Genomic DNA, 15,928 nt, shown 5'->3' with positions numbered 1-15,928 from the left:
ACCATTTGGCAACTACGGGGCCACATATTTTAAAACAGCAGAAGTAAGGGTACTCTGGAATGTTTGTAGAATTGTATGTAACCCTGAAAAGTCCTATCCCACAACCCAGAAAAGTGATGGGGAGAGTAGCGGCCAACGTCATTTAAGCATAGACCACATTCAGATGTTAATCTTGCGGGACAAATGAAAAACCTGGAAAGTCCTAGACAATTTTTCTCAAGTTCACGACACCTACAATATACCACCGTTTCATTCACACCGAAATCTGGAATAGCGTTACCTTCAGCTCTTTTTTTAAATAGCCCTGTAGTGGCCAAAAGGTCAGTGATGCTATGGTTGTGAAAATTGAGACTTTTTCTCATAATAACAATATCCACAACATATCACGGTTTCAAGCAATTCCATTGAAATCCGGAATACTGTCACCTTCAGCTTTTATTTAAGTGTCCCTGTAGTGGTCAAACGGTCAGTGAGGGATGGTTGTGCAAATTCAAACTTTTTCTCAGGATCACAATATCTACAAAGTATCTCGGTTCCAGTCATTTTCCCCCAAAATTCAGAATATCAGTATCTTTGGCTGTTTTCAAAAAGTGGCCTCGTAGTAGATAAACGATCAGTGATTGGTGGTTATGCCCATTAACACTTTTTCCCAGGATCACAACATCTACAACATATCACGGTTTCAGTCATTTATTTTTACCGAAATTCAGAATATCACTATCTTCGACTGTTTCCTAAAAAGTGGCCTGTAGTGGCCAAACGATAAGTGATTGATGGTTATGCCCACTAAGACGTTTTCTCAGGATCACAATATCTGCAACATATCACTGTTTCAGTCATTTTTTAAAACCGAAATTCAGAGTACCACAATTTTCGGTTGTTTTTAAGAAGCGGCGCTGTAGTTGCAAACGGTCAGTGATTTGTCAGTGTGTTCATCGTGACGTCAGGAACACCATATCTAAAACATATCACGGTTTTAGCAATTCCACCGAAATCCAATTTCCGTAGAAATTGTGCGCAGTTCTTTGTCATTTATAAGGGGATAATTCCCCTGCAACCCTTTTCTCGCAAAAACGACAAAACCCGTATTTCCTACTTTGAAGTCATCTTTGCATCGCCAGAATTTCGTTTCTTTAAAGTGACTCTTTTAAACAAGGGGACCATTTTTTGAAAACAGGCCCTTTGCCCCACTTAACTTATTTTCCGGAAGAAACTAAAAAGTACGTGTTGATTTATTTTTGGTCTAGTATATAGGTGCTAAGTTTGAAAAATATCGGAAGATGAGTATCTCCTTTACATTTTCACTTTTTGGACTTAACGAGTTTTTGCTCCAAAGTCTTCCATTGTGCCGTGCTTTATATGTTGAGAAAACTGTTTATTTAATTGTTTATTGAATTTGATAAATATAATACAAATCTTTCATTTAATAGCATACATTATAGTAGAATTGTTATTGATAACGGAATCGAAAATATTTTGGGTTCTTTTCCCGAATTTAAATAAACTTTATTAACTAGGCGTGCTTCACGAGGAGAACCGACATTCATTTGACATGTCAGTGCTGTTCTGAAAACCTAGAACCATAATTCGGTGTGTTTCAGACGAGAGCCAAAATATATTTTCACATCAAAACTTTTTCCAAAACTCGTTAACTCAAGATCGTTACTAACTGTAGTGGATGCTGAATAACCGTGAAATAATGACTGGGGAGATAGACGTACAGTGGTTTTGATACAAAACTAATTTATTTTTTCTATGTAATTTCATTTCCACTTCAGCATTCGTTTTAGTTTTAAGGCCATAAGCTATTTGATCGTAAGATTAGTTTCGACTCAGAAACCATATATGTATAAAATATTTCTGTTCCGCGCCGGTACAACAGCGAATTTTTTTATACCCGGAAGTTACCACCCCAGGGAATTAATAGTCATTCAAACTCCCATTTATTTCAAATGCTTCAACAGAAAATCACACTACCTCAAAATATACATGAAAATAATGTTGCAAGGAGGGGTAATAATGGTCCGGAAAATTTTTAACCACTCTAACTCCCGTTTATTTGAAATATTTCAACGGAAAATCATACACTATCAAAACATATATATTTAATACCCACCCCGTCAAGAGGCGTTATAATAACTTAGAGAGTTATTATGTGACTCGAATTTCTATTTATTTGATATTTTTCAGCGGAAAATCATACTATAGCAAAAGAAACATCAAGTAAAAATCCCGAAGAAGGGGCAAAAATTAACTAAGGAATTATTACTCCCTTCAATACCCGTTTATTTAAAATACTTCAATCGAAAATAATACTATACGGCAAGACGTCGAGGGAACACGCCAAGAAGAATGTTAATATTACCCTAGGGAATTATTACCCTCTTCAAATTTCTCCTTATTTGAAATGTTTCAATGTAAAATGATACAATATCAAAACATATATCAACGGTACATCCCGACGAGGGATTTAATATTATCTTAAAAAATCATTATCATTGAAAGCTTTGTTTATTTAATATGTTTCAACCGAAAATTATACTACATCAAAAGATACACCAAACAAATTTCCCGACGATGAGGAAAATTATTACCCTCTCTCTAAATCTCGTTTATAGTCATCCACACTGTGTATTAGCAACTCTTTTTAATCTGTTCCACATACCTAGTTCTCTGCCCTCCTTTGTTCTACCTCTCTGTTGGTTCTATGATTGTATAAGCGTGCTTCTTCGTCATAGATCGGGCAGTTGAAATAAACAAATGAACTAATTATAGTTTGGATTAAAAACTTAAACATGTATGTATGATTCACTGCTTTGTATCTGTGGATAACTATGTTAGTTGATTTGCTTGTAACATCGCTTTGTTTCTGCCTGTTATTTTCCACAGTGGTGTACACAGAATTTCACGAAGGGGATGATTCTTGCTTCCAAGTTAATATCATTTGAGATTTTTTGTATATTTATCTTAACATGGTAAACGTTTATTTCTCCATACCTTGTTCTATCACCGGGAATTATCACACTTTGGGTACGCCTCTGATTTACCAAATAAATTGCAGCATTTATTTTCAACCGCTTCATTGAGTAGAATTACAGGTTTATCCTTTACTTTGTTTCCAATAGATACCATGCTGTATAATAAGTTCTCCTCTTGTTTGTTCTTTACAGAATCGAACGACTTGATGAGGCAGGGTTTTTGAAGAAAATAAAAGATCGTTGGTTTTCTTACCCACCTGAGACTCAAGAGATTCATTTAATGAGTGTGAGTATTAGTCACGTCGTGTTGATATTAATGCTGCCGTTTGTGGGTGTCTTAGTGGCTATCATCTGTTTTCTCGGTGAACAATTATTCATATTGAAAAGTATCTCAAGAAAGAAACGTCGTGCATTGATAGTGCCAAAAGCTAAATATTCAAAAGCTGTGGCTCATCGACTGACAATCCGAAACGCTAGATGGTAATTTAAATTAAAGTGAACCATATGTAAGACAATAGTAATGGCGTTGGAACTTTGCATAACATTTTTTTCATACTGTACTGCTATTTTGTTGTATATGACAAATAAAGCTGATGTTAGAATAAACAATGGACATTTACTCTACAAGTTAAGATTGCAGTTTTTGAAAAACAAATCAAGAAGAAAGTATAATAATATCAACTTAATATTTTAGTAACCTATATGCTTATCTAAAGTGTAATTTTAGCAGAATAAAACAAATAATTTTAAGCTACAATTGAACTTTTGAGCTTTTGAAGTTTGGTTTGAATTTGTTTAATACTTTTTACTAATTATTTATAGAATTGATTAGAAAAACAATACCAAAATGTAGGTAAATTAAATTCCAAAGTAAGATAAATATAAGTATTTTTTTATCATAATGATTGCATGATAACACAGCAACACACAAAAAATGGAAGTATTGCACACCGCACCACATGGTATAGATTCGAAATATATTGTTTCACAAAATCCAAATTTCGAGATCCCATGACGATTGACTGAGTCAATTCTGTTTTATGGATGGGAAACGTATGTGCTGGCATACGTACGAAAATTCGCTGAAGTTTTTCTCCCATAAAAAATAGACACGGTCGATTGTCTTGGGATTTCGAAATTTGGATTCTGCGTAACAAAATACATCGAATCCATACCCTGCGGACCGGTACACAAACTTTTTTGTGTGTTTCGATGTATAATTAAGTTTTGCATCTGCTTTCGAGGGACGCATAGCTTCAAATGATTTGAAAACATAATGATTGCAAAGCATAATCAAAGCAAAGTTGTTGGTGTGGACATGTATAACACACTACCTGGTTGTGACAGTTCCCAACCAGAAATAAGGACAGAGTAAACATGGGGCTTACACAGAGCATCAAAAGGACGTCGTATGCTGTACGAGTTCTATCTGGGATCAAACACCGCTTCAGCGGGGCGGAAGATATGTCAGGCCTTTGGTGAGAATGTTGTGACTACACGGACAGTGCAGTGATGATTTAATATGTTTAAGAACGGTGATGAAACACTGGAAGACGCACCACGTGGCGGAAGACCAACATATGTAGAAAATGAAGAACTTACGCCAGGAATTGATGCGAACAGTGGCCAGGTCAATGGGCCCCACATGATTAGACCCGACAACGCGAAGACAACGCGAGCAGACACCTGCGTTTCTTTACTTTCTCGTCTGAGCAAGAATCCATTTCTGGACAGAGTGTTGAAATGTGATAAGAATTTGGTCCTATACATAATTCCATGGCGCAGTCATCATTGGTTAGCATCCTACGAACCGGCTACAAAACAGCCGAAACCAGCACAGCACCAGAAGAAGATCCTTTGTGTATTAGGTGGACTGCTCGCAGCACTGTGCATCGGGAACTACTATTAGCTGGTCAGAGCATCAATGCAGCTGTGTACTGCCAGCAGTTGAGCCTTGGTACGAAATAACTCAATACTCTGGATCCAGTACTTCTGAATCGCAAAGGGGTCCTCTTGTTACAGGACAACGCAAACTCCACATGGCTAGGATGGCCCGAGACACCATTCTACGCTTTGGATGGGAAACACTATTGTATCCGTCATACTAACCGGACATTGCACCATCCAATTATCACCTGTTCTATTCCTTGGACAATCACCTTGGAGGACACCTGTTCAAATCCATAGTAGAGATGCAAAATGTACTTGATACCTTCTTAGCTTCACGGCCCACCAAGTTCTATCTCGATGGAATCCATGGCCTTCCAAAACGTTGGCAGAAGATCGTCGATGCTGATTGGGACTATTTTTGATCTTCCAGGTACGTCTTAGGTGACATATCGGTGATAGAAGGTGGTGGGTGAAAAAGCGACAGAACTTTCTTGGTTAATTTATACAAACAAAGAGGCTGTTATATTCTTTCCACCATATGATTGTGCTATAATATATAGTGAAATCTTATGTAAGACGAATGCCAATAAGGCAGCTGAAAGTGAGAAGCAACAGCGCTACTACGTTGACATGCTTTTCTTCGTGGATCACAAGCATATACAAATTGCTCTTTACACTCGTTTTACCCTTGTAATTCCTTAGAAGAGAAAGAGAAGAAGAAAACAAAATGTAGAAAAGAAGTTTTCTGCTCTGTAATTCAAGAGGGTTAATGAACATAAACTTAAATATACCCAGGTAGGAGGAGCAGTTTAGTTTTGAAAGGGCAAAAATTACTCCTTTCTAGTTTGTGAAATCTGGCAAATCTAAACACGCCAGTTTCTAGTTTAGGCCTAAATATTGGAAATAATTATGATATAAAACTTTATTCTCTAAATATATCTTTATTATCAAGTAATGTAAAAATATTAAACCTTTCGCGCACGTAATTATATTAGTGTTTTAAACCTCAGGATGTAGTTACAACGGATCAGCCTAATTTCTTCGACGGTTGACAGTTAAAGCTAGTAATGTACAGGAAAGGTTATAATTCCTCTAATCAAACGTAAGGTACTGCGCTGTGAAGATCAGTGAAATTTTCTCTAAAATGCGCAACATTTTACAATTTCATTTTGGTAAAGAAGGCACTAATGCGCAGATATTTGTTCTGTTTATAAGCAAGATATGTTATCAAAAGCAAAAGCTAAGTTTCTCTGTTGTAGAAATTCTGATACTATGGATGCTACTCCAAGTGGATGACTAATCACAACAAAAGTGGATGGTATTCTTACAACAGTCTACAAGATCAGCATTAGGCAGTCATGAAATTAAAAAAAGCTCGACGTTTGGGTGCCACATGATCTGAGTGAAAAAGATTAGATCGAATTTCAATTTACTAATTTGTATTGACACGTAAGGACAATATCCAGTTATGACATGGTTGATCATGATTGATGAAAGTGAACAAATATAACAACAATATGCTAAAACGATCATGCTTGAAGCGGGGAGAGCTGAGGAAGCGAGAGTCTCTGGAAAGGCAAACAATGATATCCTGGAACATATTACTGCTCATTTGGGTGGATTAGAAGAACATTAAGCATCATAATCTACCCCCCGCCAAACATAATAATAGACTTGGATCTGTAGTGTAGATAAGTTAAATGAAGTGTCCGGTATTGGTCAACAAAAACGGTGCTGTATTCCACACTGACATGGCGCCAGACATAATTCATGTTTAATATTCTGTAAGATATTGAGAGAATTTTGTTGGGAGTTGTAAAGGACTCCAACGTATAGCATGTACCTAGCACTATCCGATTACTACTTGGTGTGAGCTCGACAGATCTCTGAATAGTGTTAAATTAGTTTCAAAAGAAGGGTGTGAAAACTACGCCCTACAACCTCTTGACCAATAATTACAGAAGTTCTATGTTGTTACCGGAACAATTGCTGAATATTATTGAACAAAATTATATATATATATATGAAGTTCTTGTGTAAAGAGGGATAACTCAGGAAAAGCACTAACGAGAAAATCGCAGTAAATCCTTAAATGAAACCATAATAATTTTATTTATTTTTATTGTTATTTTGATGCAAGAATAACGATTTTACACTTTCATTTTGGCAACCTGAAACTTACTTCGGGATTTAGACAATAATTAAGAAATCTATTGTAATTGAACCTTGGACTTATCCGACTTTCCACGAAAAGCAATGTAACTTATCTTACTTTACACAAGATTTAAGGTACGGTTCACGGAATACAATCTATGTTACTTTTGTTTCCATCGCTTTACTTTAGTATATTTCGATGATATGAAGGACATAATTGTATGTCTTTAATAAAAATTATCTTTAAACAACATTCAAAATAATACTTCAGCAAAAAAGATAAAACACGTTATAAAACTGAAGTGACTGAATTCTAGACAATCAGTTTTATTATGGATGTATCTTTTTAAATATGAACTTACGATTTGTATGTTGCTATGAATTTGTGTATATCTCGACTTTGCAAAATACGTTCTAAATAATTTACTCTAATTAAGTTATAACTCTATGTATCACTTAAACATCATATCTTGCAAAATTCGGCAGTTCTTTGGTAGTATAACATAAACTTTAAAACATCATCCACTTAAACTTTAACGTCACTGAACACACGAATACTATAATCAGACACTATGCTTTAGGAAGAAGCTGCGTATCATATTCAAGACATCACAATATTAGTACAATGGCACTTGCAGATTTCAATTTTCTTAATATTCTAAATTGTTTACACTGATTATTTCGTTGTGTGCCTATGCTACTGAGGCACAGCGCACACTAGACGCTGTTTTCCAGATGAGGTTTCCATACCTACAAATCTAGAACGTATCCTCAAGTTTATTCTACGAAAGAGATGATGAGAGTAAATAAAGGGTACACAAATTTCGTGGAGGAACTTGTAAGCAAAACGAAACATTCATTAATAGCAAAGGTAGTGTGTGAGGCTCAATGCGAGTACCTTTGTTTTCTAAAATGAACCTAATTTGGAATTTAGTTTCTACGAAAATTTTGATTAGAGTCGGACTGAAAACAACACTTAGCCTAAAACAGACATTGAGACGGGAGAGCAGAGTTATAGGCATTTGTAAAAAACTGCAATAGATTCAGATTTATGTCAATGAACGCTTACTACTTACGGACTTAAAGTTTTCTATTCCAGTTATCGTAATTGGCACCAACACTCACACAAATATTTCGCTACTACACAGTTTGTAGAAGTTGTTCGGTGGCACTTGTTTAGTCCATAAAGATGAATGGAAAGTCCTCTAATTCATTGGACATCAAAATTGCTAGAAGTTCAATCCTGAGCAGTGAGTAATGAGGAGTCGGGGTCCCAGCATCATAGGCGGCTAGCAATCGTCTTTTCCCTTCTCTTTTGTGAGGGCGATGTTTTCCGGTGACTTCCCTCTTTCTGGGAGGACGTCGAGGATATTTTCTAAATACTCTGAAGGTTCCAAAGAAATTGAAAAACAGTCTTTTTACGTATTGGATATCTTGTTCCTCATATTAAATTTGTCTTTCGATGATTAAGTTGAACAAAATAGGATGAGCTCGCACACGGAGATCTTGCGCGACAGACTTTTGGAGGCAGAAAGATTAATGTTACAAATCGTTGGTTTTATTTGTAGGTTTGCATGGCGTTTGTCGAGCGATGAAGCGTCCATATCTCGGAAAATTGATTTCCTGGTGATGATAACAGTCTGTTCAATGCGTTTCTATCTTAAGTTTCGTTGAATTTTTTTCAATCTTATGCTCTGTCTGCATGTCTGTTCTCGTCTAATGTTGAAGGCCGATTTAATGAAGTAAGAAAAGTTATCGTTTCTATGCAATGAAAATTAATTTGGAATAGTTGCTTTTCCCCCCGATTATTTCCTTTTACTCGTTCTTATTTATTTTTGCTTTCTTTCTATAAATTACAAATTAGATGATTTTTACAATTTTGTCTCATTATATAACTCTAGCCTTTGCAACATACAGCACAAAAATTTGGGGATTTAATGTACTACTGTAAAACATATAATACACTGCCGTAAGTGTGTAATATAAAGTGTAATAGAAACTTTAATATAAATAAAAAATTGTTAAATGAATACACACAGTTCGGATAAAAGAAGACATTTCAGTGCTCAAAAGAGTATCACCATACTGACACCAAGGTAATTTATTAAATAAGTTTTGCCAGATTTTTTCTAGTATTTTGACTTTCGTAAGTTGGTATGAAGAAAATATGTCTTCTATTCTCTCTGCTTCTGTTGCCTGTTTCATCGAATGTTTCCTTAAAACATGATTTACAACTTCCCTAAAGTTTTCCCTTAATACTTAAGTTTTGTTTACAGTAGTCTGTCTAAAGAGGTGTTTATCACGATCATTTGTCTGTATTCTTTTATTAACCTTATCCTGAATATCGACCAAACTGGAACTATATAGAACCGTTTGGAGAAACTTCCCATATTAAAAAAGTCTTTCTGTAGTTCTACTCTGTATTCGTCCTTTTTCTTTCACTACCCTTCATTCGCCATGTTCCTAGCAGTTCCATAGTTTTTCTTCACTACTTTTCCTAATTTTGTTGTATATTTTCTTGCTGTGTTTCGGGTTTGTTTTCTTAGTTGCCGTACCTTTCTAGTATCCCCTTTGTTTCCTCTCTTTTCTATGCTTTCATGAACTAAGTCGTTCGTTTCTTTCTCAAAACCAATATCTTGAATTTGACTAAAGAGATCTTGACCGTGCATAACATCTTGATTAGAACTGCTGGGTAGATGTTCATGTCATTCTACAGAAATTTTAGAGTTTGTCTTATAGCGCACTTCTTTCGTAAGAGTACTACCATCTTCTGTTTCGTTGTTATCGAAGTTTAATCTTCTTTCGTTTTTTATTCCATCATTTTCTTTCTCTCGTTATCTTTCTTTAATCCATGTTTTGATGTAAATCCAAAAGTGTTTCTGAATAGTCGTCTTGGTTAAAAAGAGGATCTTTATCGCTGTCATCAAAACATTCAATTTTATGTCTTAAGATATCTTATTGTCATCAAAATAATCTTCAATGACATTTTCTAGTTAACTTGACAATTATCTTACTTCTGGAAAGTATTTCTAACAACTGCTGATGAGGAGTGTGTTACGAATTTCAGGTACAGAAGGAAATAAGTCAGTTTTCTGACCGTAGTCATATTACTGATTAAATAATGTTTCGAATGAAAAATTTCTATTGTACCTGCGGTGGCTTCATTAGAAATTTAAAGCTAGAATTTCCTTTTCAGTTTAGTGTTTCAAAAGGTAGCTTTAACTCTGGAAAGCTAACATGTTCAGAAAGTTACGTTAAAGCTAACATATCGTAAAATTTACGCCTGGTTACAAAAACTTAGTTACGTACATATTTTTTTAGAAAATGGGACTTTAATGACTACAGTTGGTACGAATACACATTAGCGAACATTTTTGCAGCCAGTCTGGTTGTTCAAACTTTTCCCGCGTAGTACACACAGCATTTCCCGCGATGTTCTCCGCAGATCGGCCTGTTGGAGAGGCAGCAATACACTGACGTCATTCTCCTCTCGAGTGATGGTCAAATCCCACAAATTGTGCGAGGCTCGTTTTTGGACTGGCCAACATTCTTCTATGGCACCGGTATTTTCAGAATATCAGCAATGGATCGCCGGAGTTTTAGTGGCAAATTTGAGTATTGAATCCGTTCTTGGAGCCATGGCTCAAAAGACTGCTGTGAATTTTCATGGCGAATATATTTTCTAGAAAGAGGCTTTTGACCCATTTTCACAACGTTGTGAACATAATGAAGTTAGCATTAACCAGGGTTATATTTATCATCCCAAAGAAGACACAGAAGGACCATCGTTTGGTCTTACGGCTGCATGGCATCTGATGACACATTTGGTCCAGTGCATCAACGCCTCCTTTCGTTGCATTATCAGTCTCGATTATCTGAGGTTTCTTTGAAACTGGATTAATGGCAGGCTTTACATGGGAAGTGGATAACAGCAAAACCACTTTTGTATTCTTTACTTTGTAAGAAACCATTGTTTTCATCCCGCCAAAAGAAAACATGCTTGTTCCAATGTTTCTGCCCTTAGGATTTTTCATTTCTTATGGGATTTCTGGCTTGTCTTTTCTAAGCGTGCCAACAAGTGTAAGTTTGTACGGTTCTTCTAAAAGTGAGGTTGCCAAAGGTACTGAGGTAAACCAGTTGTCAACTGTTATATTCCGGTTGGAGCCGTGACAAGTAGTTGAGAACTTTCTGACAAAAAAACTCCGCTTGAGGTAAGCCTTCTGTATCCACTGTTCTTCATGTGTACTGGTTAGTATCTACCATGTACTTAGTAGTAGTATTGCACATCAAAGCAAGTTTGATCCAATACTTGTCGAGTTTGTTAGGAATGTACATCTTAAATATGCAATGTTCTCTAAACGCGAGCAACTGCTCGTCAATTTTTAAGAAGGAAGCTTGTAAGAACTTCGGCATAAGGCAACAACATTTTCCCAGATTTCCCTTATGGGTGCAAAATTGTCAGTTTTCCTTTGTTCAGTTCGATTCTCAGAATCAACAAAAAGTAAACATTCTAGCGAGAAATCGAATCGGTCACAACTCATAGTAGCGTGGTATCTCTCAGCATTGATTTCTTGGTTAAACGTCTCTTCTGATGGTAAATGATTATGCTTTTGTGCTGCTGAAAGAATTAGTAGTCCCGACAGTGCATCAAACTCACTAGCGGACAACTGACTAACAGTCTTATTTTGTTTCTTATAATTAACACTTTTTCAGCAATTTTTAGATTTGTATAAGAAACATTTTTATTTCTAATTTCCTTAGTGAAAAAAAAGGTTGAAAGTTTCAATAGGTAACAACTTGTTTTTAGCAATACCAGTGGGGCATGGGTTACGTAAATGACATTTCTTGCAGCCGACGCTCTACTTCCAGCATGCGTTGGCTTGTTTGTCCAACGATGTCCATCTTTTCCTCTAAGGCAGCGTTTCCCAACCTTTTTCAACTTGCGGCACACTACAGGTGTAACTTGAATTCTCGCGGCACACCCATATATATATATATATATATATATATATATATATATATATATATATATATATATATATATATAATTACCGTGGTATTTTAATGTGATTACTAATTTCCTTCTTACAGAGAAGAAAGCTCGATCACTGATTTTCCCCCGTGCTAAATCATTATACTTATTTTTCATTCTAATTTTAAAATAGAAAACAATAGCAATGAAATATAGGACTCGGGTTTTTAAAAATCCACTTTCTCTTTCGAAAACTGTATCTAACCTCTAACTAAAAGGAAAGATCACTAAATAACGAACAAATAAACAAATCTCCTATACTTTTAAAACACAAATGTAGGTAATTTGTATGCATGCTTGCTTTGTTGAATTTATTGAATGATATGTTAAAATTTCAAGTTACGAAATAGTCTGCAACAATAAAGAAGTAATAATGGTCATGACAATGATAAATACGTTTTTCAACATTAAAAATGTACAGAAAAGTAACAGAAAATTTAAAATTGTACAGAAAATTTAAAATTGTAGATTTATAGTAGAGGTTCATAGTAATGTGAAATATAAATATACATTTTCCCCTGTCTTGCAATTTGGTTCGTATAGAATTAATAATTTGTTTCGATTTTCTCGCGGCACACCAGCGGCCCATTCGCGGCACACCAGTGTGCCGCGGCACACCGGTTGGGAAACGCTGCTCTAAGGGTTACTTTATCAGTAATTACTAGGTAGGGGTCAGGAACAGGCCGAGCTTCTGTGTGAGTAGAATGCTGAGTAGATAAATCAACAGTGCTGGTGCTTTGTTGTACTCTAATTATAGGAAAGAAAAAAGGAGTCTCTTGTGAAACATCTGAGGTCGACACACGGATTCTCTTTGGTAAAGGTGCTTCTTCATCCGAACTTGAAACTTGCGTCAGTTCTAGCTCTTCAGGTCTTCAGTCTGGATCACTGTCAGAATCATCGCTGTTTATAACAATATCATGTTCCACATAGTCTTCTTCATTCTCCGATCCAATATCCTGATCCGAAATATCGCTCAAAAACACTCATTTAGATATTTTAAAATAAGGTAACTCTCATCAATACCCTTCGATTTATTTTTTTAACTTTCCTTGAATAAATACTATAAAATAAAACCAACACTTTCACTAAAATGTAAGTTCACTCTAGAAGTAGAAAATAATTCTAAATAATACAAAACTCCAAGCGTTATTCCTAACGTATCGTAAATCTTACAAGCGTTAACGAGTTCATGTAGAAATACAGTCGGAAACTGAGCAAAGTTAATACTGTCTAACAATTTAGGCTTAGTATAGAACGGAAATCAGCGGATGAGTCCATTTTCGCCGGGCGAGGGCGAGTGAACATCAAAATAATACAGCTCGCTTGTAAAATTTACGACACGTTAGCTTTCTCAGGTTAAAAAGGAAATGAGAATATGTAAAGCAACGGACATTTAGTTTTAGCTCTGCTTTTATTTTTTAGTCCAAAGAAAAGTACATGATGCTATTGTTGTATTATTACTATTATTGGCTTTTAATAATAGCACCACCCCTAAATGTAGTAGTATACTTTTACATATACACTATTAAAACATTTTTTTCTACAACAGAAGGAATAATATCAAATTTCATACAGTATATCGATTCAACTTAACCATATTTGGACACACATGATACCAGTAAATCAGGTGTAAAATCAGAGAAGTCATTCAATCTTGACTTAACCTACTACGCACATAAAGTAAGAGTAGTGGAAAGTCAGACAAGCCATGTTTTTCTGACTTAACCGTCTTTACACACGCAAAACAGTTACTTTGCCCATTTGTCTGCCAATGCACACTTCTATATCTCGCTTAGATATGAAGCTATGACTTAGCGACTAAACACATAGATGCATATTCTTTCTTTTACATAAGACCTTGCTAAAATCTCAATTTCTCATTTTTTGACTTAACCGAGTTTACACATGCACGAAATGATATATATATATATATATATATATATATATATATATATATATATATATATATATATATATATATATATGTGTGTGTGTGTTTCTTCTTCATTTTGTGTTAAAATAATTATAAATGTATTTTTTATTTTGCCCTCCAAAGATTCAATCAATTTCAGATACCTTGACAATATTTTCGTCTGAATCATATTTATAAATATTCACACGTCTATTTCGTATTAGCAGTAGTGTTAAATTTAGACTACAATTTCCAATAAACAAAAATTAACACTAATATAAAATATACATTCTTTCAATGATATTTGTAAATAAACAAAACATCTAACTTATTAATACCAGTTTTTTCTTCTAAGATTATTAAACATGACCGCTGTCAATATTTAAAGCATTTTTTCTCCTATACATTATCACTTTTTCTACCACTAATTCTCCCCAAAGTACTAGATGACATTTTGAAATAAATGTAGAAATGTGGTGCATTTTTGTTGTACCCTTGTAAACAAGAAAGCATGAAATATTGAAAGGGACAATCGAATGGAGAATACTTGAATGAGATAAGAAAGATACTAAACCGTGCGGTAAGTTATTAAGATGCAGCCCCAGAACAGTCATATAATGATCATTACTACTTAAGCTGCATTCAAATTGGATATGTTATTTATAGCTCTAGTGTATTTTCTTGTAAGTATAAAATCATATATATGTCAGAGACAGTACATTCACCAAAATGTAATAGTAATGATAGAAATCACGGATAGCCCATGAATCCCGGAGGTTCAATGCCACGTTTACAAAAGTTCTCCATTGATTTCTGTCCTTAGCTAATTGGATCCTGTTTCTACTTTGTATTTGTATTTCTGCGACATCCATCTTAATATTTACCTCCCATCTGTGCCAAGGATTTCCTAATAATCACTTTCTGATTGGATTTCCAGTTAAAACTTTCAAAGCGTTCCTACTTTCTTCTATTCTGGCTACACGACCTGCCAACTAGAGCCTACTAGACTTAATAACCCGAAAAATCTTAGGTAAATGGTATTAATTATTAAGTTTCTCGTTATAAAGTTTTCCCATTCCCAATTCCCGTTCCTCTTGGTTCCGAATATTCGTCTCAGGAATTTATTCTCAAATACTTTCAGTCTCTGTTCTTCCAGCGAAAGTAAGCGATCCAGTGTAAGCGATCATGTTTCGTAACCATACACCCATGATTATCGTTTCACATACTTTAAGCTTCCAATTCCTCCACAGAATTCGCGACAACAAAACATTCTGACCTGAATAATAACTCTAATTTCCTACGTTCAGTCGGCATTTAATTTCCTCTTGGAAATGTTTTGGATCTGTCAAAATTGATCCTAGATATTTGAAAGTATCCACTTTGTCGAAAGTATTACTTGGTATTTTGACGTATCCGTAGTTTGGAGTAATGCTAAACCGGCGAACTTCCTTACATTTAGTTTTTTTCTGCAATTACATCCACACCCATGTCCCTGCAATCATTTAATAATATCTCTGCATTTCTTTCTACTTTTCTCCTATCATTCTTTATTATATTTACATCACCATGATATGCCATTATCTGGTGATTTCTATTCCCATTTCCTGGGTCCGGGTTCTGGGTCCTGGTTGCTTTGATTTTTCTTGTAGCACACTTCAGGACAAAGTTGAATAATGTCGACAACGCATCTCTTAGCGGGAGTTGGCCAATTGCCCTTTCTACGTGTTTGTAGGAATTGTCTTTTATTTCATTATCTTTATCTTCCGTTCTGCCATGCACGTATAAAACAATAATATCAACCACCGATCATTAAGAGTAATAAAACAAATGCTACCATTGAAAATTCAACTCGTTTAATTACTGATATTATTTGTTTGTGTACGTTAAACTCTGTTCCTAATTAGTGATTCTATTTTCGTCCCCGTAATAGAACGTAAAATTTCCAAAGTTTACTGGGATTTC

At 35.2% G+C, this 15,928-nt stretch overlaps 1 protein-coding gene across 1 annotated transcript in view; it reads left to right on the top strand.

The window, feature by feature from the left end:
• The window catches only part of LOC145689337 (putative glutamate receptor), a 71,447-nt gene extending 58,483 nt beyond the window's left edge, over nt 1-12,964 (top strand). Inside the window, exons 8-9 of the mRNA XM_081763484.1 lie at nt 3,171-3,264; nt 12,812-12,964. Of these exons, the coding sequence (XP_081619610.1) occupies nt 3,171-3,264; nt 12,812-12,964 (247 nt within the window). The remainder of the gene's footprint in view (nt 1-3,170; nt 3,265-12,811) is intronic.
• The last annotated feature ends 2,964 nt before the right edge of the window (nt 12,965-15,928 follow it).

The sequence above is a fragment of the Thermobia domestica genome, chromosome 7, assembly GCF_964235325.1.
Source record: "Thermobia domestica chromosome 7, izTheDome1.hap1.1, whole genome shotgun sequence".
Taxonomy (NCBI): domain Eukaryota; kingdom Metazoa; phylum Arthropoda; class Insecta; order Zygentoma; family Lepismatidae; genus Thermobia; species Thermobia domestica.
This window is presented reverse-complemented; position numbering and strand designations above follow the sequence as displayed.